General features: G+C 35.9%; 1 protein-coding gene across 1 annotated transcript; it reads left to right on the top strand.

The window, feature by feature from the left end:
* Positions 1 to 50: 50 nt before the first annotated feature.
* Positions 51 to 27,929, top strand: LOC117987016 (coronin-2B-like). Its single transcript, XM_034973977.2, has 12 exons — positions 51 to 375; positions 6,980 to 7,177; positions 10,050 to 10,166; positions 12,049 to 12,198; positions 12,426 to 12,590; positions 13,159 to 13,365; positions 14,131 to 14,235; positions 14,352 to 14,489; positions 15,201 to 15,303; positions 19,866 to 20,032; positions 20,483 to 20,638; positions 21,373 to 27,929. Exons 1-12 carry the CDS (start codon positions 247 to 249, stop codon positions 21,493 to 21,495), a joined length of 1,758 nt encoding a protein of 585 aa, XP_034829868.1. The 5' UTR covers positions 51 to 246; the 3' UTR covers positions 21,496 to 27,929.

The raw sequence follows: 27,929 nt of genomic DNA, 5'->3' as shown, positions 1-27,929 counted from the left end.
ATGAGTCTTGGTCTTGTCTTATCTATTATCTTTGGCCTTTGCAGATTCGATTTTTTTGAGCGTGAGCCTGCCTGTGAGCCGTGATGTGAACTTTTGAATCAAATCCTGTAAATTAATATTCTATAATTTGTTCATGTCATTTTCTGTACAATTGAAATACCATTAATTCTGTAGTGCCCGCATTCCAACATTAAATAACAAAGTTATTTTAAGGACATAATCTTCTAAATCGTAGGCTTGTTTTTTATGAAGGATATGCCTCCGGTAAAGGATGATTTGAGAGAAATTAGTTGTTTGGATATTATAACTGAAAAGAGTCCTTCAAAAGGCACTGTTCTTGTAGATGTGAGAGCGTGTAATAAGCCCGCCGCTAAGGTAAGTATCCCACCAATATAAACTTAAAATACACCAAGATTTTTGTATACATTAGATCGAGTAATCAGTGATCACTAAATACTTTTGTCTTTTGTACTTCTAAATGTTTTGAAATCGTGTATTTGCATTTGGTGTTATCTATATAACACCAAAAACAGAAAGAGAAAATATATCCCTTAATCATCAGGCTTTTAAGTATTATAAATTAAAATTAAGTATTATTATAAATTATATGTAATTTTGTTAAGTATTAAAAGAAGGTTCACTCTATCATATGACTTGAATGTCTGATTACAGCAGATTTAGATTTTTTATTTAAATAGAAAAACTCCATGCAATTTAAAATCTTAACTTTCTAGACCCATGGATTTAAGCTATGCCTGTATGTGTTGGTCAGTTTCTTCTTTTACTTATACCTATACTTAAAGATAGTTACACTCTGTGTATTTAATTAAAACTTCTCATTCCAAAAATTAATATTTGTTCTGAGTATCTGTAATCTGTTGATACGTAAGATAAGATTGTCTCCTCTCAAAACAAGAGGGGATTAGGCTGTAGTCCAAACACGCTGCCAAGCAAGCCAACATGCTGGCAAGTGCTGATTAGCAAACTTCACACACATATGAGAAAATTATGGAGAACTCAGGCATGTATGTCTCCTCCTGATGTTTTCAGTCACCATTAAAGCTAATAATATTTAATTGTTTCAAATACACATAACTCTGAAAATTTAGAGGTGCGTGTCTGGGATAGAACTTGAATAGGAGGCTGACATCTAAACCCTAAATCATTAGAAGACCCTAAATCATCACCGCTTCAAAACTAGTTCTTTTTCTTATTCTTTGGGGCTATGCAGGTTCTTGGATACCCTGTATCACTTTGACCGTCTCTAATTTGTTGTGATTACCTCAAGACTAGTTACTTATTGTAAAATACAATATTTAGAATGTTACAACTGCAATAAATATTACCTAAGGAAGTAATTAGGACTAATGATAATAAGTTATCTATGCTTTTTATAAAAGAAATTGCAAAAAGCATATTGTGATAGTTAGGAATGCCAATTATTGTTGGAAACAAGTTTGCTTTGTGTAATAGTGTTGTAAAGCAGTCTGTTACATAAGCGAGCAAACAATTATGCCTATCTGTAAGAAATTACTTATTCCATTTGTAATGGTTTAGAAGTTAAGCCAGCGATGTTTTAACACTTTCATTATTATTATATTATATTCTTCTAGAATAGCTTGCCATAAACAAAGTATAATTGATTGGATAATCTTTAATATGCCCTGAAAAAGAAATAGTAAGTTTTTTTATTCAAATACATTTTTGCAAGTACTTAATTAAGTACTGTTGAATTGTTAAATGCCTACCTACCACTGGTTCAGAATGACCTAACGAGGAGAGCCAGCGAGGAACTCAGCAATTGCTGTTTTGAGACATTTGATTTACATTAATATTATGCCATTTACAAAGTAATTGCAGTCCCACGCATTGCTGGAGTGAGTTGTGCTTCATCCAAATCCATGCTTTTCAGTTTGTGAACGTGTTACCCACTCACTAAGAGTGAGTGGGTAACACGTTGGACTCCTATTCGGCAGGTTAGGGTTTTAATCTCAGGTATGCACTTCTAACTTTTCGCAGCTATGTATGTTTTATTTTAAGCAATTAAATATCACTTGCTTACTCACACTGGACCAGCGTGGTGAACTATTGCCTATACCCTTGTCATTCTGAGAGGAGACCCATGTTTAGTATTGAGCTAGCGTTGAGTTGATCATGATGATGTTGTGTTTAACTAATGTTTATACTCCCATGGGACATAGGGCTTTCATAGGAATGCAGGGTCAATTTAATAATACAGAGGCGAATCGCTTTCTCTGCATCATAATCCTTAAAATCTTTAATAAAATTATATTTTGATATCCCAGCTAGAATAATTTTTATAGGTGAAACACCTGACAGGAATTTTCGGAATAGTTACAATTGGCGCTGATTCTGTTGTTTTTCGCTAAATTAAATTTAGAGTATCTGCATCCTCTTCTTTTTAATATTGCTAAAAAATTACAGAACATGATTTTTACATTAAAAGGCTCTAAATTTTAGTGCACGCTACAAATTTAAATGATACTCTCGTGACTGGCAGCTAAAGTCACGAGGTTCGACGACTTTAAATTAAACTTAAAATTGTCAAACTATGTCTGTCCTTTTCATATTATATTAGTAAGAATGCGAATGCTCTAGTTGTGCTCAGAATCAGTACCATTTATTACTTAATTATTTTGTTAAAACAGAAGTGTCTTACATGATAATATTTTAGTACTAAATTTTTATTATGACCATTCAGTTCATAGCATTATACATAGAAAAGTAAGTAATATTAATTAATTAATAATTATAAAAGATCTCCAAACAACTAGTAATTATTTAGAATGACTTTCAAATATAAAAAAAGTTAAAATTTTACATCGGGCATAAAATTTGCATACATTTTTGAAAGTAATATTTCAAACGGTTATTACATAAAACATGCATTGCATAACAAAAATGTTTTGGGTAAATTGTACTTAATTGATATACTGTCTACCGCTACATCGCACAATGGATATATTTTCTCCCAGCATCACTGACTACATAGTAGTTACATTTCACTTTTTTTTCGCTTGCCGCTCAAGGCACGCGTCTGCGCCTCAGTCGCTGTCATAATCACACACGAATAATAAAATAGTTTGGAATTGCTTAAGTGTTCACTCGTCATGTAGAAGCTATTACGTATTGTTACTCTTAATTTGCACAATTTCGTTTTATGCAGCTCTCTATGTTATGTCCTATCATTTGTTTTTTGTTCTTTGAAATTTTTCAGTGTTTATTTCGCAGCTCGTGATGTTGAGGGCGCCTAAATTTTCAGTTCCTTGTTTACATAATGTATTGTAAAATGCACAAACTGTGTTCATAGTTTTTGGAGTGTGAATCTTATGTAGTGCATGTCTTGAAATTGCACCAGAGTAGTGGAGCCGAGATGACTAATTCACAGGTACAGGTGCTTCTTATTTATTTTTTGATTTGGCATGTTACAATTTCTTTTGATGCATTTGTTTTTAAAGTTTACTTATTTCAATTTGTCTTACAAGTGTAGTGATTTGATAATAACGGTTGTGGTAAATCTGAGCTGTAGACAAGGGTTTTAAAAGCGCTGTAAATTAATTATTTATTAAAGAACACGCCGGGGTGTAATCTTTACCAGGTTTTTCAATTCATTTGTAAAAATATACAACGTCGAACTAGCCAAAGGCTGAAAGAAAAACTATTGCTTACCGTACAATCTGCCGTATCCTAATAGTTACTCTACTTAAAAAAATTTACAATTATGAAATAAGAGCCTTTTTATGAACAAATGAATTGTATTTGTATTGTAAATGAATTGTATTTGTATTGTAAATGAATTGAACTATTGAAACTTAAGAAAAAAATTCGCTGTGTTATACCGCGTTTTTGTATTACTGAGCCGATATTGATAAAACACGATGACAGTTCCTCTTCCCTCAGTAATATCGTTCCGTCAATAAAATCGTTCCAGTAGTATGCCTTGCCTGATAAAACTAAGGATTAAAAAATAAAAATCCGGCGAAGTGCGAGTCAGGCCTCGCTCTTTTAGGGTTCCGTACATATTTATGTTTTGGTCACAACATACAAACTACTTCATGAATCGTTATTTTCAGTACTTATCTGTTGTTTAAATACAGTATTTTGCTTACAATATAATATACTGAAATTTCATATTCTTAAAAACTTTAGTTTTTAGATAGATCTCGTCACAAAAAGGTCTTAAATTGACAACTTTGATGGCTCCTATTTTTTGAAATTAACAAAAATAAAATATTTGTAGTTCATACTCTACTCAACGAGCCTTTCCTAAAGGAAATATCCCACATGCTACAGGGTAAAAAAAAAATTTTGTATGGGAACCCCCCTGAAAAATAATTGAATTGAATTTCTAATTCAATATTCGGTTTTGGGGTCAAGGTTCTACACCGAATCAGGCTTGTTACTCATTTCGTATACGAGCTAGAGATCCGTGACACTCGTACAGACAGAGCAGAGTGACATTAGGGCTCCGTTTTACCCTTTGAGTACAGAACCCTAAAAAAGTGTATTACTTAAAATAAAAAAGATCCCTGAAACGTCTCGCTCAAAGAACTTACAAATTAATTGCATTAATAAACACTTCGTCACTTTTACTCTTTGAAGTTTCTACACGTTTTTCGATGTCTATGAGAAAAATATTTGAACAATAGTGTAAATTATCACACCTCTACTTGCGTGTTTATGTACCGACCTATCCGTAAATGCGAGTTTCTATGTATGACAGACTTTTTAAATCCTAATAATTATAAGGTTTAAAAAGCTTTGGTTCCATCGCTTGCTTCATAAGGTCGATTACATTGCATCGTGTAAAAACTGCAACAAAAACAATTTTTCCCCCATTATTGGTTAATTAGATGCCTGCATGTCATTTGATCCTCTTGGCCCTGTTTAACGGGAAGAGCAGTAGATAATTGATTAAAATTATTATTACAAATTCTTCCCATTTTCACTGTACTCTGATATAAAATAACTTAAAATTATGCCCGTCCTCCCCATTGACAAAGGGGGCCGAAGAGTGGCAAATAATTTTTAAATGGGCTACGCCAGAAGACTCGCTTCCCTTCCTTTCATTCAGCTTCATTAAAGCGATCTTCGTTTCGGTACGAGATGTAGGCGGCTCGCTTGACTCAGCCTCGTAAGCTCGCTTCGTTCAGAACCTCCTACGCGAGTTTCTGGCTTCGCACATTACAAAAACACTATGGGTATGATCAACAAGAGCGCGTGGAGTTGGGGTGCTCACCTTTTATCAAATAAAAGTTTAAAGGAGATAAAGAAAAGGTTTGAAAAGTTAAAATGATGTTCGTTATCCTATCCCAGTAGTGACGGGTACGACTGAACGTCATTCCTTACCGTTATCTCCGTCATAGGGATATGGCCAACGGGAACAACAGGCTTAATTGGATTAGTAAACAAACGAATTGATTCAGAATCATTGCATAAAACATAACATTAAAAAAAATTAATAAAAAATACATTCGAATTCACGCAATAAAAGTTATGCATACACAAAATCTACATACGGTTTGAACTGAGTCCGCCTTTTTTGGTTAAAAATCTGTGTCGAAAAAACTCACCTTCAGGTGATATTATAGTCTGACTAGCTTATGCCTGCGACTTCGTCCTCGTGGACTACACAAATTTCAAACCCCTGTTTTACCCCTTTAGGTATTGAATTTTCAAAAATCTTAATCATAATAGCTATCTGTATGCCAAATTTCAGCCCAATCCGTCTTGTAGTTTGAGCTGTGCGTTGATAATCAGTCAGTCAATCAGTTAGTCAGCTTTTCCTTTTATTATATAGATAGAAGATTACAATAATAATTAAAAATAGATTTAACTGTAATCGTAAGTCTTCAGGCTGTGACGGAGTCGTCGACACCTAAATTAATAATATTGATACCGGTTATGACTTATGCCAGATAACAAAAAAGAATGGACCTCAATCAGTAGTAGAGTACCACACAATGCATTTTGGTATAGTTAATCATAGACACACGCAAATTCACATTACATATTGGTCTGCGAGTCTAGCGACTTGAACCTTCGGCGGTAAAAATGGACAGAAGCTTTGGCTGAAGGCGAAGGTATCCTAACAAGTGCCGAAATTCGGTATTTGACAACTAGTCAAATCAGTAACTTTTTATCAAACGTCAAAAAGCGCGCTTAGTATGCGAGCTGCTATGAAATACTGAAATATGACGTCACAATCATTTTTGTTTAATCAATAATTTAATTGGTAATTTCACTTAAAACCAACAAAGGACGTGGATTTTGCATATTTTGGAAGACCCTCTATTTAATAATCACTAAGAATTTATTTTTGACACAGGCAAATACCCAATTGAACAAACCGTGACGAATTCGAAGTGTTATCGTTTATGACATGTACAACAAGACAACAGTCAACATAAACTTGCCAATTTTGAATTGAATTTATTAGGTTTATTAAACTTTCAGCTGCGGCTTCGGCCAGAAATCGACCGGTCGGTCGGATACTAAATTTGTGTACATAAAAAATTATAATTAAAACGGCTCACTACAAACCTAACGTCATGCTCGTTTCTAATTACAAAATGCATTCTTATACATAATAATTTTTTTGTAAAGGAAAATATTTAATACAGTGAAGAGCATTATATATTACTTCGTATGGACAGGGTTATTGAACAAACAAAATGGCACCGACTCAGTGGTACTTTAGCACCACTGCAACCTCCACTGACGTCTGGATTTCAAACGGGTCGTTCATTAGTATCTAAGAGGTGGCGCTGATTTATTTGGTTCCTAAACCAGAAAAATTTTGTTCGCTTGACCATATCTTGTCATTTATATCGATGGTGAAGAGTTGCTTAGTTGGTCTCTGAAAATTAATTTTAGGAAAACTCTTTTCGATTTCTTATGTATAGTATGGTCTATCTATCGGATGACGCGGACGATAATTGTATGTATAATTTTTCAGGTGTGGTTCCGTGGCGTGAGAAGCTCTAAGTTCCGCCATGTGTACGGCGTTCCCTTCAAGCGGGAACGTTGTTACGACAACATAAAAATCACCAGGAATGCGCACGACTCCAACTTTTGCGCGGTCAACCCTAAATTTGTCGCTATAGTCACAGAAGTCGCTGGCGGCGGCGCCTTTCTGGTTCTACCATTGGATCACGTGAGTATCTACCGACTCAATTATATAAATAATATGCTTCATACGCGCCAGGGGACAAACCAACAAACAAACACACTGTCGCATTTATAATAAGGGTACTGATTCGGAAAACTTGTGCTAGAAAAGGTTACAACTATATAATAGTCCTACGTGTGAAACTTATGACCTTCCGGATTTAATCCCGACCTCTAAACCGTTGAGTTAATGAGGCTTCAAATTAGTAGGTAGTACCTACCTATTAAACAAATTAACAGAATACATTATTACACCTATGATATTGATCGGATTTATTTAATCCCATTTAATTCAATCAGATTTTAAGAATTCTTATCAATGTTATACGTACGACTTATAAAACACTAGCTAATCCCTCCGGCTTTGCTCGGTTGAAAGAGCAATGACCAAAACAATATTGACCTAATTTTGAATGTACAGAAATGACATTTATACGGAAATGATTCTCATAATTATTTACATTTTATCGAGTAACCCTTTTTCTTCCCTTCTTCTTGAATCACCTATTATACTATTTATCTATTATAAAACCGAATTAAAATCCGTTATGTACTTTAAATGATCTAAGCGTACATACAGATAGCGGAAAGCGACTTTGTTTTATACTATGTAGAGATTATAACTATGCTAAATTCAAAGAGCTTGCGTGAGGATCCGACACCGAATTCTAATAAATATAACAGTACCATTGCTACAGTTGTGAGTCCCAAGACACATCCGTGTACGTGTGTCGAATCGCGATGGTAATTACTTTGGCATTTGGGCGTAATTGCTCGAGCACATACTATATTGAAGTAGTAAACATAAAAATTGTCGTTTGTTACTTTGCAGCAAGTCATCTCTCGTTGCTATTAATTCTATTTCATGCATGATGTAATCAAAAGAATGTTTTGTCGCCGAAATTAATATTTATTGTTACTAGAATCGTCAATCACCACAGTAGACACATTTATAAGACACATGAGCAAAATTCGTCTACGCATTAAAGCGCAATCTAACGCTAACTGGAATTAAATGTACGCCAATGAAATACCGACCTTATTGCTTCATGTTATTATAACACACACACACAATATTGCCTCCATAAAAAAAGAACTAATTAAATTAAGAACTATTTAGTTATCTCCAACTCGTGCATGGAAAGTACGCTATTTCAATCAAAATTTAAGGGTGGTAAATCACTTTTCATATTATAAAGTAAGAGTCTAGAATCTAGACTATATAGCCACAAACGAATCAAAAATGTGAAATTATTATTTTATATTTCAGTTCTAAGAATGAGACGGGTTTAGGTCATAATCTAATACGCTGGCCAAGTTTTATCATTGCAAAGCAAAAGTAATTTAATATAGCAAAATGTTTTTGTTATAAATATAATTACATATATTATATCAAGTCCATATTATTATCATGCCACTGAATCAGAAAATTGTGACATATCAGGTCAGGAATCCACTAGGGGCCGGCGAACCCTGAAAATGAGTTTAGAGGTTTTCTTTCATAATATACAATAACAATCCATTCTTTTATTTGGCAACCCGTCGACTACCAGTTCTCTTTCATAACTGTTGCGTGAAGTGTAAAATAAAAAAACTGTTTAAAGTCCTTATGTACGTCGGAAGCGAAGCGTGACAACATCGACAGTAGTACAGCAGGACGTCGGGTGAGTTTCCATCCTTATGTCGTTGACATTCCATCTACACGCACGAAACGTTTTGCGTCACACGGATGGCTAAGGTTTGGAACACTCTTCCACGGTCTGTGTTTCCTACCAAGAATCCGGGTATCTTTAAGAACAAGAGTGAATAGGCATCTTTTAGGTAAACGCGTCCCGAATTAGCCCACATCAACATTTTCCATCAGGTGTGGTTGTGGTTAAGCGTTTGCCTGTAAATCCATACTAATTTATAAAGGCGAAAATGTGTCTGTCTGTCTGTCTGTAGCCTTTCATGACCCATCCGTTCAACCGATTTTGACGGAATTTGGTACAGAGATAGCTTGCATACCGGGGATGGACATAGGTTACTTTTTATCCCGGAAAACCAAAGAATTCCCACGGAATTTAAAAAAAACCTAAATCCACGCGGACTAAGTCGCGGGCATCATGTAGTGGATAATAATAATAAAAGTCAAATTGAATATAAGAACAAATTAGGAATGAGATACCTCCTACATGGAGTTTTGTCGAGGTAGCTGCAGGCAGCATTCGGTGCACAGTGTGACGCTCGCAATCAGTCAGCCGATTGGCAGATTCTGTATGTTGATAAAAGGACGGATTTGACGAACCACAGCGCGCAGTGGTTTTAATAAATGGAAGCTCGCGGGTTTGTAAGTTTGACAGTTTGGGAGTTTATAATTTCTGAATTGTCTCTTGTCTGGTCTGGTTGGAGGCTTCGGCCGTTGCTAGTTACCACCCTACCGGAAAGTTATCAGGGGTGATCAATTTTGGAGGTCCAAATCCTCTTCTTTACTTCCATGCGTTCGAGAGCAAATTAAGCCGTCGGTCCCGATTATTATCAAATCACTAACATTTGATTTGTTATACCTAAAAGTCGAAAAATCCGACTTTTAATTTCTAAAAAGGGGGTTAAGACGACGTAGAGAGATGCTCCTTGTTGCTGACGTCACGGGCTGCTTAACCATCAGGTCGATTGCAAAAAACCTGCTTCAATCATTATTACAATCGCAGTTGTTGTGATTAGCTGAATTTATGCTACTCTTGCTGCAACAACGCATTGTAGCCAATAGTGAGCGACCGTCAACCAATCAGAGGTGATCGTGCGATCGTGACATTGTAGCTATCATTCTAACGCAATCGAGTCCCAGATTTTTACATAATATGTGCTATTTGTTTCAGACTGGTCGTCTAGATTTCAACGCGAGTCGCGTCACGGGCCACAAAGGGCCGGTGCTGGATATCAAATGGAATCCGTTCAACGACAACATCATAGCCTCGTGTTCCGATGACTGCACGGTAATTTTGTTACCGCCATTTTAGTTTCACTAATAAATCCGATTATCCCGTGAAAAATGGCACTCGTTGCGCGCTTGCATATCCCGTTTTAAATGTTTTTTTATGTAGCGAGCAAACGAGAAGGCGGGTCTACCTGATGTTATTAATGCAACGCATGAACATATGAAGCAACAGGAAAACCGCTAATGCATTGCCGGCTTTTCTGGAATATGTTTCTTTTTCTACTTTATCCTGGGTTTATATTACGCACTAAGACGTAGTTATCCGTCATACGTGAGAGTTGAGACCGCTGGTTGTAGCTACCCACCGGGTCACTCCAGCCAGCCGAGCTCACTCCAGAATGACAGCGTCAGCGAGAACTTCAGAAAGTGTTGCTGGGGAAGCCAAGTAGGCTGCCCGGAATTTCTAAATCCGCTCCTTGTTTTTAGGGCTCCATAGTATTTTTAGGATTCCGTACCTACCTCAAAAGGAAAAAAAGGAACCCTTATAGGATGACACTTGAAGTACGGAACCCTCTTTGCGCGAGTCGGACTCGCACTTGACCGGTTTTTTATCATACTAGTTGACTGTAATATAGGTGTCCTAGCGATAGCGTAGAAATCAGTCTCTATCATCAACTCTGTCATTTTAATTTTCTTGTTAAGATTTTTTTTAAATGAATGGTTTCTTTGTATCTTCTATATATAAATATGAAAAAGCTGACTGACTGACTGATCTATCAACGCACAGCTCGAACCACTGGACGGTTCGAGCAAAAGATCATATTTGAATATTCAACCCCTAAGGAGGTAAAACAAGGGTTTGAAATTTATGTAGTCCACGCAGACGAAGTCGCAAGCATAAGCTAGTTTATACATATAAGAATTGCCATACGTTGCACTAATCTTAGTGCAACGTATATTAGATAAGTAGAAATTGTTTTGCATCTGCAAGATAATTTCTACTTATTATAATATGTTTTTAGTGCTGTGCAACCCATTTTAGTCTGTACCTTTACAATTTCAATTTGGCTTTTCTACACATTCTATGTGTAAAATAAAGCATTTATGTTATGCCAAAAACACTTAACTAGGATGTCTGGTTTGTTGGTTATTAATAAGTACATACTTGGAAAACATGATATCTACTATCAGCACTCAAATATTAATACTGTCATACTATCTACATTCTACATGGCTTTTAACTACTTTAAAAAGGAAAAATACATAAGTAGCATACGCAATGTTTTTTATTATCTTTCAAACAAGCAATAATTTTTTAACAGTAAAAGAAAATGTATTATTAATTACGTCTCTTTTAACAAGTTCAAAATTTTCATAAAACGGAAATACTTATTGAAAATTCCTATTACCAATGTAAAGAATTATTTAAATGATAAGAAAGCTTGGGAATTGATTACTTTAAGAGTTTTAATAGTGCTAATAAGTTTTAAATTATATTCTAAAACTGATAATAAAAGGAATACCCGGCTGAGTTTGTTGTAGGCTTCTTCTAAAACCAGGGTGCATTTGGAAACCCAGTTTTAAGTTTACATAATTAATTTATCAGCACATTTACAATTATCTCAAAAATTCAACAATTGACAATCAAAACGTACAATGGTACCTAGTTTGAATAAATGGATTTGACTTTCACTACTTTTTTATTAAAGAATATTAGCCAAGCTAAATCAGGATTCAGCACTAATATTCCCCTTTCCTCTCCAACTAAGCTTAGCTTGTGCTAGGAGTAGGTACGACAATAGTGCAACGGGCGGCAACAATTTCGTAACTCTCCCTATCGTAAGTCCGCTCCCCAACTGTTGAGCTATTGAGGCTCTATAATAACTACTAATAATTACTATTCGTTAAAATAAATGTATATTATTATTACCAATCTCCAGGTAAAACTATGGCACATCCCAGACGGAGGGCTGTCGATGCATTTGACAGATTGGCTCGTGGAACTTCACGGCCACAAGCGACGTGTAGCCTACATCGAGTGGCATCCAACCGCCGAGAACATTCTGCTCAGTGCTGGATTTGATTACTTGGTAAGTGATATAGCTTCGTCATCACTACCATCACCACCATTTATTCGATACAAATTAGCCCTTGACTATGATAAATGACGGATGATAATTTTTTTTTTGTTGGGCCATGAAAAGCTAGCAGACAGACAGACACACTTTCGCATTTAGCCGGGAGTTTTTGCGATAGTCACATTATCCAAAAAAAACTTACCAATAGTCCAAATAAAATGGTCAGTTTTTTATTTCAGATCTTTGTATGGGACGTAGGCAAAGGCGAAGCGGTGAAGGTGATCGATTGCCACAGTGACGTCATATATTGCATGTCCTTCAATCGCGACGGATCTCTTATTGCTACTACTTCCAAAGACAAGAAGTTGAGAGTGATCGAACCTAGACGTGGGATCGTTCTTTCGGTAAGTATTAAAGTTTCTCTTAATAAAAATGTGATGCTTTCGCACTGCTAAATGTAAACTACACAAGAGTAGACAGTTATTTTATGGGGTACTTGAAAGGTAAAAGAAACCCTATCATTTCATTGTCCATCTGTCTGTGAGTCGGTCAACACCTGTTTTCTCAGGAACGCGTGAAGGCATCAAGTAGAAATCAATATTAAATACTATATCTACGGTATCTTGGAGCTATAAAAGTCAATCTTCGAAGTCAATACACTCAGAAAATACGGCCATTTTTGCCGCAACTTTGGCACTCGCGAATAAATCACAACTCATAGTATTTTTCGTTGATCTAGAATCGTAAAATTTGGCAAGAAGTAAGGTCTCACAGTACAAGTAAATGAAAAATCTGAAAATCGTTAATTTGTAGCTATATCACATAAAATTACATTTGCTGTTACATATAATTTAAGCAACAAAATAATCACACTCATGTTTCCAAGGTACGGAACCCTCCATGTGAGTCTGACTTGCACTTGGCCGGTTTTCTTTACATCAAGAATATACACCTATAACTTTTTTTTCGTAGGAAGGTCAATGCCACACTGGCACCAAGGCTTCGAAATGCACCTTCCTCGGAAGTCAGGGCAAAGTGCTGACGACCGGGTTCTCGCGCTACAGCGACCGGCAGTACGCGGTGTGGGACCAGCACGACCTCAGCAAGCCGCTGCTGTGCGAGACCATCGACAGCTCCTCCGGGGTCGTCTTCCCGTACTACGACTATGACACTAACATGGTAATATAACACCTTCCTCGTAAGCCAGGGCAAAGTGCTGACGACCGGGTTCTCGCGCTACAGCGATCGGCAGTACGCGGTGTGGGACCAGCACGACCTCAGCAAGCCGCTGCTGTGCGAGACCATCGACAGCTCCTCCGGGGTCGTCTTCCCGTACTACGACTATGACACTAACATGGTAATATAACACCTTCCTCGTAAGCCAGGGCAAAGTGCTGACGACCGGGTTCTCGCGCTACAGCGATCGGCAGTACGCGGTGTGGGACCAGCACGACCTCAGCAAGCCGCTGCTGTGCGAGACCATCGACAGCTCCTCCGGGGTCGTCTTCCCGTACTACGACTATGACACTAACATGGTAATATAACACCTTCCTCGTAAGCCAGGGCAAAGTGCTGACGACCGGGTTCTCGCGCTACAGCGATCGGTGCGGTTCTTGTACGATGGTACGGAACCCATCGTGTGCGAGTCAAGCTTGCACTTGACCGGTTTTTTATTCACTATTGGCACACGCTTGACCACATTTACACCTAATGGCAAGAGTGATGATGTGGCCTAAGATGGGACGCGTTTGAGAAGATGCCTATTCATTATTGTTTTAATGAGACCCAGGTTGGTAGGAAACAAATCACGGAAGAGTTTTCTGATGTTATCTGATATTAAAACCAATACATAATGTATTCAACGTATTCTATATTCGGTTCGAAGGACCATAATTTCTCAATTCACAAATTAAGAAAATTCTGAAAATTTTAATCTATCAATAGGTATACCTTGCGGGCAAGGGCGACGGCAACATTCGCTACTACGAAGTGGTCGACGAGCCTCCATACGTACATTTCCTCAATCAATTCCTTTCTGGAAATCCTCAAGTAAGTATTTCCATGTTATTTTTCTCATAAAATGTATAGACAGGTATCAATGTTTTCACAATCAAAGTTTTTAAAAATATATTTCAATATATTAAATGGTTCAACTTAATTTGCAGCGCGGGCTAGGCTTCATGCCCAAGCGTGGCGTAAACACGTCGATCTGCGAAGTGTTCCGGTTCTACAAGCTCCACACGTCGCGCGGCCTCTGCGAACCCATCTCTATGATCGTGCCGCGCAAGTCTGACTGCTTCCAGGTAAGGGTTTTGCGGTCTATAGAGCCACTAAAAGACATGATTCTGATTGGTCGAATGAAAGCGGATGAATCTTCTTCATCAAATGCTTAGAATGTTAAAACCTGCCAAAATTGACTTACGCATCGAGAACTTCACTGACGTTATGCAACTGCGACACGCGACACTCACGGACACGGCAAGTGGGAGCGGGTGCGTCCTGTGGGGCGAGCAGCGGGCTCGATACCATACATTCTCTGCCGCTCGATACCCGCTCTCGATTAGGACACGTCCGCGCGTCTTCCTTACAAGTTCTTGTAAATATTAAGAGTTTGTTCTACACGCTAACCGCCCCGCAGGTCCCGCTCCCGCCTGGGCCGCAGGCTAAGTGACGCTTGGTAAGGCGACACTTCTTTGGAGCTAGCAGGTCCTTGGATTCCCTGTATCATTTGATTGTCTCCGATTCACTGTGATCGCCACCAGTTTAACAGTAGGCGACACTTGCTTACTGCTTTATATTGAAATGTATAGCGGGCATTTGATAGCTTTTGACAGCTCTTGTCGCAGTTTCTCGCTGGCAATGTGCACAGTCAACGATTAACTATATTCATCTCTTTAATTGACATGGAATCATATTTATGGCGAACATTTGAGGTTAGTGACCACGGCGTTTTGCATACATCGCGATGAAAACATCACTTCTGTCGTGTGTTTCACGGTATTGTCGTGATGCAGGAGGACTTGTACCCGGACACGGCGGCGCCGCAGCCCGCCATCAGCGCGCGCGACTGGCTCAGCGGCATCAACGCGCCGCCGCTGCTCATCAGCTTGAAGACCGGTATGCAACATTAGTGCTGTCTTGCTCGTAATGTTCCCTGCGTAATATTACTTTCTCTAAACAAAAACGACAGGTCTAAATATATTGCTATCCTTTTCATAATGCACCCTGCAGAACAGGATAGCACTAGATTTATGTCAATTTAGTTAAATGTAGAGATTTGTGTATTCGATTGTATTCCATCTATTAGTGTCCCGCAAAATTCTTCTAGCCCAGTGGTACACTCCTTATCGGTATGCTGTCTCAAACTCAGATTGAGTTCAGCAACCTATATAAATACCTGTATAAGCATTTATACCAAGCTCGTATCGTAGTTTTCATTGCTAAAGGTCGTGACCTCTTTCTATTAATAGGCTACTTGACAATTTTTTTAAGTTGGTCTTAAATGGTTAATATTTGTCCTATTATATCAAAAAAATTAACACTATATTTTTTTGCGCCCTAAAAACCGTAAAACTTTAATTTAAAAAAATATTTTTCTTAGACAGGTGAAAACACTGTCGGCCATGTTTGGCCGATAGATTATCTGTGCTCTGACGTCATGCATTTGTAAACAACAGTATAACCCTGTGGTTATACTGTTGTTTACAAATGCATAACATAGCATGCAGTATAACCCTGTGGTTATACTGTTGTTTACAAATGCATGACGTCAGAGCACAGATAATCTATCGGCCAAACACTTGGACGATCTAACCTAAGGACGCGCCTCGCATGATTATTCCCCTCTGTCAATAGTAATGGATTTTTAATCCACTGCGTTTATAAACACTGTTTGCGGAATCGATTTTGTCATTGTCAGAATCGTTTTCGATGTGTGACGACGTCTTACACGCTGGGTGAAAAATGCCTGTTTGTGCCGTTAGTGAGTGCAAGAACAAATCAAACACATCAAATTTACAAAAAGATGGAATTTCATTTCATAAGTAAGTATTTTTGGTGTAATAAACGCTTTCTATAAATTAAATTACATAAATTATTATAATAAAATAACAATCGAGAACTTTACCGATTCAGTAATTGAGTACGTAATAATTCGGTAGAAACGAGTCACACTTCTCACGAGACTATATTTTGTTTTTTCTAAACAATTGCAACCCTCGTTATATACAAATTAGGTTAAAATTTGAATACGCGTGAACAGCATGAAATTACGTAGTAGTAAAAATAACACTAGTCTCGTGGGAAGTGCGGTATACTAAAGACGGAGAGCCAGCGCCCAAAAAACTGTTTGAATTTACTAAGGCTAATTTTTTGCGCATACTGACCAGCTCTGTCCCCATATTCTGCTGACTAACCATTACAACTTTTATTTATATGCAATATACAAGTTATATAACAATTTTCAGCCTTAGTAAATTCATTTTATTACCTCGCAGGTACGACACCTTTGATAGCGCACCTGAGTCACTGTTCTCAGGTTCACTTGACTGACCGCAGTATGTTTGTGTACGCAACCATTCTAATGAACTATAAAAAAATTAGCCTTAGTAAATTCAAACAGTATTTTGGGCCCTGGCTCTCCGTCTATAGTATACCGCACTCCCCACGAGACTATAGTGTTATTTTTACAAAATTTTTCAGTATTAGATTTAATTGCATAGGACATAAGGTTCGATTTTTAAGAATCATGTGATAGTGATTGCGGTTCGATTATCGATATCGATGAAAACATTTTCTTTATTATTAACGACTAAATTACCGTCTTCAAGTCAAGTAAAGAATAGTTATTATTAATTACCACAATTTTTTCGCTACCTATACTTGTAATAAAACTGGTCGATTTCTGTGATTTCACGTACTTAATACATTTAAAAAATATTAAAGCAACGCAATTTTAGTGATAGGCGAGAAACGGGGTAGGGTGTCTCTGAACTGGGTAATATGTAGCTAAAAGGTGTACCTTTCTCAAGGATGAGGATTAGGTAATAATTTATCATAATCGTTTTATTTTTACAGATTTCGATATTTTTACAGAGAGAATCGCCAAGAATATACATAACATTAACCTAATGGTAAATAATGGGGCCGATTCTCTAGTACACAATCTCTAAACTAAACTAAATTAACAGGTCTAAATCTAGTGCTTTCCTTTTCCGCAAGCAACATTATGAAAGGGATAGCAATAGATTTAGACGTGATAATTTAGTTTAGTTTAGAGATTGTGTACAAAGGAATTAGCCACAATGACGTGTTAAAAATAGAAGAGGCCACCGTGTGTGTTTACTAATTTATTTTCATAGTATCATATCTGTCTTATGGAATTTTGCTGTGGGGTAAAAGCGGCAGGTATTGAGAAAATTTTTGCATTGCTAATTTGTAAGGGCAATACCTACGTGTAATATTTAATAACTTACGTTTAATTTTTTTGGACAAAGAGTAGGGTGACATGGTAAACAGTGAACCACTAAAATTTCAAACATTTATAGATCCACCGTACGTGAATGTAGTTAAGAACTATTGGCATTAGACGAAAGGTAATTTATTAAACGTGTGTTTTGCATATCAATTTCAGCACTAATTGTAATAGTTTATAGGTAATATTGTTTTATTTAAAAGATGACGAATGGTTCACTGTGTACCAGTATATGTACACAGTGAATCAGGGGGTGAGTCGACAGTGAACCAATGTGTACACAGTGAATCATCATTTTAATTACCTACATTTATCACATATTTAAAAATATTTATTGATATAAATGTCGTTAAATAAAACTACAGTAAAGTAATATTTAATCATTTCTTTATATATTTGTATTCTTTAGCAACAATCACATAAAATCTACAATAATTTAACTTACAAATCTAATTAGGAATACTGATTATATAAATTAAAGCTTGGATTTTTATATTTCCACTTATTAGTATTTTCACATCAATCTTCTCATAGTTGAATATTTTAAATTTCATTCTTGTGCTGCTTTGTGTATACTCATTCCGTTCTTTACAAGATCTACAGTTTTTTTCATGTCTTTTGCATCATGTCCGCCAATTTTTCGATTTTTTACTGTAGTTCGACACATTCTAAAACAAAAAGATTACTATTATTATATTAATTAGTAGTAGATCTTCTTTTAACGCCTTTTTGTTCATAACAATCACAGTTGAAAGTTAATGCATAAATTGTATCGGACATAATGAACAAAGTGATTGGTACCCAGTGAACCATGGTTCACTGTGTACCCTACGATTTTGAGCCACTGTGTGCAGACACCACTTTCTAACCTTTAAGGTTACATAACTATTAAACATACCAAATTCAAAGGATATTTATATATCTAAGTTATTAAGGAACAATTACTTTACACATGGAAACAGTGCAATATAATGTTACTAAATATACAACGATTCTAGAAAGAAAATAAATGAAAACACGTGTACTTACTTTTTTTGGCTCCAAGGACAAAACCATACACTGTGCCACTGTTACGGGCGGGAGAGCGCCGTCGACTGGGGAGTGCGGGAGGTGGTAGAAGGCGAATTGTTTCGCGTTTGCAGTACGGTTTAGCAACGTCGCGTTTTTGAGATATGAGTGGTGGTGCACTGTGTACTACTGGGCCACTGTTTACCACCTGACCCTACACCATATTGGAATTACCATGTAAACCCAATGTGCAATAAATAAATGATTGATTGGAAAGAAAAAAACATTTTATTGATTGATATACCTACTAATTATGTTTGGTAGGCTTTTGTGCGGTCAGGTTTATTTTGTATTATATAATAATATAAGTCATTAACTTGGACGTAAGCACATTTTCACTATCGAAATTTTAAATGAAAATTTCGTTATATAAAAAAATACAAAAGATTAAAAATGATATAAAATAAGTAAAAAAGTATGTGCATATTTTTTAAATAAATATTTTTCTTATTTTTACGTTGCATTATTAGTTTTTGGGATAATTACCTATTAAGTGAGGTGAATGTATGCAAGAATACGCTACGCTGACCAAACACTGGTTTTAAGTAATTAAATACGAGTAATAAATTCTTACTTCTACTTTTGTTTCTGAAAAACTATCGATATATTTTAAAATATCGATACGGTAGCATCGCAAATCAATTTGACTGTCTTACACTCGTAATGTCTTTGTATGTTGATGTATATAACTTATTAGTGTGCGTAAAATGTAGTAGTGTTGAAGATTTAGATATGTGTGTGTTAATAATGACACAAAACTTTGTTGAGTGAGTGTGTCAAGTTGTCTATGTAGTGTTTCCTCGTCCCGCACCAAAAGTGACAGAAATTTTTATTCGTAATATTAGGCGCGTTACAAGTCCATAGGTTAGATCGTCCAAGGCCAAACATGGCCGACAGTGTTTTCACCTGTCTAAGAAAAATATTTTTTTAAATTAAAGTTTTACGGTTTTTAGGGCGCAAAAAAATATAGTGTTAATTTTTTTGATATAATAGGACAAATATTAACCATTTAAGACCAACTTAAAAAAATTGTCAAGTAGCCTATTGTGTAATAGTTTGATCGGGATCATAATGCTGATACTCATATTGAACACTGATACTTAAATGCTTAGCATTAATACAGTCTGTTTATTTTTAGGAGTAACCATATCCACACACAAGCCGCGTACAAACAAGGACACACCGGCGCTACAGCCGCAGGACGCTAACAACAGGAAGAAGTTCGCGTTCCTGTCGCGCGAGACCACGCCCGACTACCGCCCGCTCGCCACGTGGCAGGACAACCACGACCAAGACGCGCCGCAGGTAACGACTTCCCGAACCTCCGACGGCACTTCCGTCCTCCACAACCTCCCGACCGCACGACCACCAACCGCATAACCTCCAACACCGGTCTCCCAATTTCCCTAATCTTCCAATCACCCAACCTCTGTTTAGGAATCGTGGACTCCACGACCTCCCAAGGTTGAAGTATGAATTTACCCACGACGGCATCTGATTCGTTTTTCCGTTCAGTTTTGATTTGTACCTTGTTATTATCTAGCTTAGTTCAGTATTATATATGTGACAATAATGTGTGACATCGACATAAACTCAAAAGGAGTTTCTAGGTGTCAAGCGGAAAAATGTACAATTATTATTTGGTTGAAATAAAGAAAAAAAACCTACCTATCCTAAAAATACGCAATTATTTCACTGTGTTAGAGTTTAAATCGATTTCTTTGTATTTACTGAGCAGTATTTTGCGTCCCCCAGGTTCAAGTAACGGAGAAATGTCAGAAGACGTCCGCGAACCAAAACACTAAGTTCCACCAACTGCAGCGCATGTTCGGCAAGCAGACGGGCGAGAGCGAGCCCGTACCGCTCTACAAGCAGATCAACCAGGGAGATGTGTTCAACACTGAGCACGAGGTACAGTTTTTTTAAACTAATTTATTTCCCGATCGGCCTGTGCTTGACGACTAATAATTTTTAGGGTTCCGTAGTAAACAAGGAACCCTTATAGTTTCGCCATGTCCGTCCGTCCGTCCGTCCTCGGTTAATCTCAGAGACTATTAGTGCTAGAAATCTGTAGTTTATCATGGGTTTAAATACTAATCACGCCGACAAAGTGGTGAAATAAAATTGTGATAAATATTTTTTTGGGGTAGCTCCCCTAACATGTAAAGTGGGGATGAATTGTTTTTTCTCGTCTACACCATAGTGTGCGGTATCGACAGGTTTTTAAAAACTTCTACGTTAATCACTGATGTCTAAGAACTCTACAGAGAATGTATATTTTACGTTCCATTACATAAGTGCAAGAAAAAATGAAAACAAAAAATAATACTTAAAATCCCCCGAAAACACTTTCCTGACAATATGGCGCCTCATACGTCATCGTTACGTCACTTGCTCGTATTGACTATACTATACACCCAAAGCTATTTACGAGTAGTTGACATCATAAACCTCTCGGCCAATTACAGCCGTTTACGATCACGTGATTAAAGTACACAAAAAAAATCATTTTCTTTATCGATTTTCTCTTAAAATATCTTGTATTTTTCATGAAACGTGAATACACCACAAAAATCGTAATTGTTACACGATGGTACTGAACCCTTCGTTTCCGGCTCGCACTTGACCGGTTTTTACAATTTCAGCTACGCCTGGCTTTCAATCGGCAAGGCGAAGAGCTGAGGATCGTGAAGCGGCAGCTGCAGCTCAGTCAGCAAAGGGTGCGCGAGCTCGAGCAGCACATCGCGGCGCTTCAGGCGCGGCTGTAGTGAGGCGCACCTTAACAGTTAAGGCATTTTCACACTATCCGATCTGTGGCACGTAAAATCAGAGGACTTATTCCATAACTTCTTTTGACATTTAGTTAGACATTCTTTTTTTAGGGGAATGCCATTCAAACGTTTTGTTTCCTGCCACATATATCTTGAGTACCTTCAAGGTAAGAATGTATGGGTATCTTAATCTAGGCAAGCGCATTTCTCCAACCTACACTTTACCATTACTTTCCATTACGCATAGTTCCATTTTAGTGGATAATCACAACTTCAGTACTCTATCCCCTAGAGTTGCTAAATGTCAAAAAATGCAATGAGCGGACTGTTGTAACAGCTCAGTGTGTCTGGTATCGATATTGGATTGGGCAATGTGGAAAGGCTTTTACATTAAGCAATGGCTGTATGCTTTCCTTTAAATTCACACCGCAAGAGCATAATATTGAAACTGCATAATAGGGATGATGACTACAAGTCAAACCAGCGGCTTTTTATCAAACGTTAAAACGGTCGCTTAGTAGGAAGCTTGTATGAAATTCACAGTTATGACGTCATACACGTTTGGCGTAATTTGACGTATTTTTTTTTAGTTAATCGATAATCTAGAATGGTTGAAAAACGTAAAACTAACAATGGACGTGGATTTTACGAATTTTGGAAGACCTATTTAGTGATCCCTAAGAAATAATTTATTTTTGACACAGTCATCATCCCAATTATGATGAGAAATGTGCTCTCTTTTGCTCTCTATAAAATATTGGTTATTAATTGTCTCTTATAACATTCCAAAATGTAGTGAATGAAGAAAACATTAATTATAAATAATCTATAATCTATGTACATTGAGATCTAGAAAGGCCATGAACAATTTAAGGACCTGTCAAATCATCTAAAACAAATATTTGTTTGAAAAAAGGCATATCCATGTGAGTTAACAAGATCGATAACGATCGATCGATTTTCGAGATCGGATTTTTGTAACACAATATAATTTGATTGACGATTGACGATTTGATTAAAGCTAATATAATATTATATTCGTTAAAGCTAGCTAGCTTGCGAGCTAAGTGTTAAAGGCCTTCGAAATGGAGATTTAATATGCTGACTGCTTTAGATAGCTAAACAAAGTAGCCAGCAAGAATAAAGCTTTATTTGCTTGTCAAACAAGCTAACTTTTAAAGTTCATGCTTCTTCACTTTGAAATCTTGAGATTCGGGAGGAAGTAATATTATGTGAAAAAAGGCACGCAATAATAAAATGCGCCTTTGACATGTAGTTATAACATACTTGATACAATAGGTATCATACAATAGTTATCATACAATAGTTTTTGGAGATATCATGTCAATATTTTGACCCAGCTGCATGAATCCATGAATCTATATTATACAGTGTGTCTGAACAAGAACTAGCGATATTTTAAACACTTATATAAAACTACTTTTAAGTACAAATACACTATAAACTTGGGCCCAATCCACTTCCTACCTGTGGCAGCCATTTTGATTTTTTTGTTGAAATATTCTTATACGTGTACGAAAAAAATGATATCTCTCGAAAGCTTTGGTCTTACTGAGATAAAAATGGGCTTATTCCAAGCAAGGGCAACAATACTGTCCTATCGTCTATATTACAAAACAAAGTGTTCACATTTCCATAACTTTTGAAAAAAATAAGAAACTCGAAAAAATTATCGTAAAATTATGCAAATACACAAATTATTGTAAATCTCTGCAAAAACACCCCCGACAACCCTTTTTATTTTTTTATTACATCGAGAGATTTAGAGCTAAGCTATAATACAACATTAAATTTACAACTGTATGTCTAATACTTTAAGAGTTATTGTTGTTTATATGTATGTTATATGAATAGGGCACTTCTAATACCTACTTGAATTAAATACCTTAATATAGAATCGATTTACACTCCTTCATTTTGAAGGAATTTTACGGGTTGTTCAGCAAAGTGCATGATACATACAGTGCGACAAAGCTATCTTGGCGCGTGGTGAAAATCGGAACTAACGTTGCCGTCGAGTGTCCCCTTTGTTCTTGTTTGTATATTCTAAGCCTTTGTTCTCTAAACAGCGCCCCCCTGTCAATGTCATTCTAGTGCCAAGAGAGTCTTGTCACACTGTATGTATTTAGTTTTGATATCGTACAAGGCTTATTAAGTTTCCAGTTCTTCATTCCTGTTTATATCCATCCATGCAACTAGATCAAAATATCGACCTTTTTAGAAAATTGTTTAATGTGGTATCACGGACATAAGTCTAAAATTATTATAATAATTTTTAAACCGATGTTTTTAAGGCGATGATGCCAAAATGATTGAATTGGTTAAATACTGGATAACTGGATGGTACCAAAGTCAGTCGAACTGACAGAATTTAGGTGTATCAGATATTCTGGTAATTTAACGTTTTACATTCCTTGCCGATATTGAGAGCGCGATATGCGATCAATATCATTATTAATCAAATGGGGATATGAAAACCAGTATCTTATTATTGATAAGTAAGTATAATAAATAATAACTATCGAACTCAGGTTAAAATTGAATAATTTAAATGTCGAAATATTAATATGTTCTTTATTTCATATTCAAAGTTATGGGTTATGACCAAAATGTTTATGTATGCTTTGTGTATCATGGGTACAAAATGACTTCTCACGGGCCATTTTAACTTTATGTGTATGTGTTTTTAATCGTGTCAAAAGTACGATTTTAGTCCTTATTTTAAAGTGAACCATACTTTTGACATGATAGTTAAAGTGGCGCGTGATAAGTCTATTTGTACGGACTGTACTTGTGATGTGATAATAATGTCATCAAATATGTTGTCTATGTCATCGTAATTTACTTCTTACGGTTCCGTATCCGAAGGGTGCCAACGAGACCCTACTACTAAGACTCCGCTGTCAGTCTGTCTGTTAATGGGTTGTATCTCGTGAACCACAATAGGTAGAGTTGAAATTTTCGCATGTGTGTTTTTACTGCCACTATAACAACAAATAATAAAAAAATTAAAATGGCCGCCATAAAAATTCAAGTGTTATTTATTGTACGATGGTACGGATCCCTTCGAGTCCGCCTCGCACGCACTTCACCGATTTTTTGTTATAGTTTTTTTGATACATAACTTAAAAAATTAAGACAATGATCTAATTTGCTTGCATGCAACTCTAAGTTAAATTAAATTAACGGGTCTAATCGTCGTGCCTTGACTTTCTTTTCTGTAGGATTTTTTTGGGAATTCGGGAAACGAATAGGGATTTAGATGTGTCAATTTAATTTAGAGTTATAGACAAGTGTTTATAAGTTAGACTTTAGAGTTGTGTACAACTGTAATGAAATGTATATTTTATTTCATCTAGGACAACTTGACTTGTACCACTTCATACAGGATCCTACCACCGCGCGCCCGGTACCGAATTAGGATCTGCATCACATAAAAAGATAACATAAATATCGCCGTTAGTATTTAAGTTTAGAGTTCCTTACCCAACACTCGTTCATTAAACATGCTTAATTTAAAAAAAATAAGCAGTTGCTTTTTCTTGGCTGCGATTTTTTTATTATTTTGTAATGGATTATATTATTTTCATTTATTTAGATTTAGATTAACTGACATCATGCATATTTTATTGGTTTACTACGCGTAGTTTATCACCTTTACCTAAATAATAATAAAAGTGATATACTTAGGTGAAAATTTACTTTTTGATAGAATATTATTAAGTACCTATTTATTTTTATAATGCACTTTAGTATTCCATACTGTTTATCAATGGGTCAAAAAATATTTTAAGTAGGTACCTGAATTAAAGTTAGAAACATTTTTCAAAATTTATTCATTCTATATGAATTTTTTCCAGTAATTCGCAGAAGTAGGTACCTACTGCTACTACGTTTTTATTGAATGTGATATTACGTATTTTCTGGCCTACATGACGTTTTCAATAATTATATTTTAAAGGCCTAAGAGCAAGGAAATAAGTTGAATTTATTATAATTCCAAAATAAATATATTCCAACATACCCAATATAAAGCCTTTGGCACAGGGCACTTTCGATTCTACGCCTACCGCTCCTACCGCTGAGCGTTGAAAATTCAATTACTTTTTAGTAATTGAATTTTTTCGACGACGCGTTTTAAGTGTGTCGAGTGAAAAGATTGTAAGATAAGTATGGTTATCTATGAGTACATATTTTGTTCTATTACAACGCAATGCATAAGCTGTGTGAATGGGCTCTAAAGCAAAGTCCACACCAAATATATTGTATAGTGCGTGGCGAAAATTATTATAAACACATTAACTTTCACCGAAAAAAATGTTCACGGTCAGACGAAAAGTGAGACACAATAAATAATTTGTGTCGAATGCTACGGATGTTGCACATATTTATTTTTATTGGTGTGAAATCGTCTTAGAGTTGTTTGTTCTCAATTCCTGGGTTTGCGTATTCCATGTCATCAGTGGCGTGCAGGTCGTAGAGGCATAAATGCACTGCTTACCCCAGTTGTAATAGCTCAATGCAAATTTTTCATTATGACCTGCCAGTAAACAGGTTCCTACCTAACTAATGCCTACCCTGGCTTCAAACCCTGTGCACGCCACTGCATGTCATGCCAATATGTTACGGCGGCAAATAATAATAATAAATCTATCTGTAATCGATAAGTTGCTTACGTTATTTTTCTAAGCACGTTATTTTTCAAAGATGGTTGCCGATCTGTTTTTGAAGCAACTTGATTTTTGCCATTTTGGCGCTGATGGCAGCAGTAAGCATTATATGAGCGTAATCGGAACTAAATGTTAGTTGTGTGATTAGAACTCTAGCAAAAACGAAGACAGGTGATAATACTGACGATTATACCACAAAAAAAACCTGTATTTTTTAAAGTTCGCAATGCATATAAAACATCTAACTGATGCTAAAGGTCAACGAACGTTGCGCAAATAGATGCCGCCCGCGGGGTCAATGTCGGGACGTGACCCCGAGTTTTAGCCATAGGTACATTGCTGGTTTGAAAAATACTTAAGTCACTAAAACCACAAGTATAAGGCAAATGGTTATTGGATTGTGTTTTGGTATAGGGACCTAGTATAATATAATAGCGCTAGGTAAGTTTTTGCTAGCGTTCTAATTACACCCTGGATGTCTATTTCAGTATTGAATGGTTTTTTAACATACAACATTGCTAAAGTAACGTCTCACCAGATTACAAATTGATTAATTATATTATTACGCTTTCAGCTGTAAGTGTCGGCTGCGTAGAGCACTATTTTATTCAGCACATGATATAGTTTATGCCGTTTTATGATGCAATTAATTTGTTAGTGATTGTTTTATAGTCTGATTTACATTAGTGTTAACTGTTGATTTCAATGTTTGTTCCTTATTTTTTTGACTATTACTATTATGTAATTTTATTTAGTTTAGTTATTTTAAGAATGATATATCTCTGACATATTGTATGTTGTAGTGTAATATTATGCGAATATAATATTTTATTCACATTTCACATAAAAAATATGCCATTCTTTATTAGGTACTTTATGAAATTCAATGATCACAGGATGATCTGGATATTCCGTTTTATATTGTATCTTTTGCAAGGTTTTATAACTTATAATATTCTTTCATACAATAGTTTATTGTCTCAATATTAATTTTAAACTTTTTTTTAAGTAGGACTTACAACTATTTATAATTAATTATCTGCTTAAAAATGTACTGCCAGAACGATTTTGAAATAAATTGTACAAAAAATGTTACCTGAAATTTTTGTACATAAAAAATGATAGTTTCATTTAGTTGTTTGATTTATATTTAGATAGGTGCTAGATGCTACAATCTATTGCTTGATGATACAGCAGTTTCTCAAATATTTTATTGCCAATATCTAAATTATTTTATTAATAAGCTACATTTGAGGGAAATACTAATTTAAATTGTAGCCTGATCAAAAAAGCTCCTTCTAACCTACAAAGCATTTTATGGTTGCTTTTGTTGTGAACATTTTAGTGTTTTAAATGATTTCATAATAAACAACACTTATTTAATATGTAGGTATAGTTATTTCATATTTTATCCAATAAATACATTGATTAAAAATGTTTAAAAAATTCAATTGGCTCAATATGACAAAAAATACTTTAGCATAGCAATAAAATTTTGGCTAGTGCCAGGATGAAAATTTTATCTAAGGTATAAATATCTTTAACTAATGTATTTTCAGTTTTATTACATTCCATAAATATGCATCGACATTAGGGTAAGTGAAAATTAATCTGAAAGTATTATTGTGTATAAGCTGAGTTAGTAATTTAGTTTTGTGGCTAAGTCGACGTTTAATATTTATTGTGTATTTTTATATCATGCTTGTGTAGCACAAATTTTGAATAAATGTTTGTCGAATC

This window comes from Maniola hyperantus, chromosome 12 (genome assembly GCF_902806685.2).
Source record: "Maniola hyperantus chromosome 12, iAphHyp1.2, whole genome shotgun sequence".
Lineage (NCBI taxonomy): Eukaryota > Metazoa > Arthropoda > Insecta > Lepidoptera > Nymphalidae > Maniola > Maniola hyperantus.
The sequence above is the reverse complement of the archived record's forward strand: the minus strand, read 5'-3'. Positions and strand labels throughout refer to the sequence as shown.

Excerpts from the sequence above, each read along its gene's own strand:
- LOC117987016 (XM_034973977.2), top strand. The coding sequence starts at position 247 with ATGAAGGATATGCCTCCGGTAAAGGATGATTTGAGAGAAATTAGTTGT. Across the intron at positions 12,199-12,425 it reads GTGCTGGATTTGATTACTTG|ATCTTTGTATGGGACGTAGG; the intron begins GTAAGTGATATA and ends TTTTTATTTCAG. Across the intron at positions 20,033-20,482 it reads ACGACCAAGACGCGCCGCAG|GTTCAAGTAACGGAGAAATG; the intron begins GTAACGACTTCC and ends TGCGTCCCCCAG.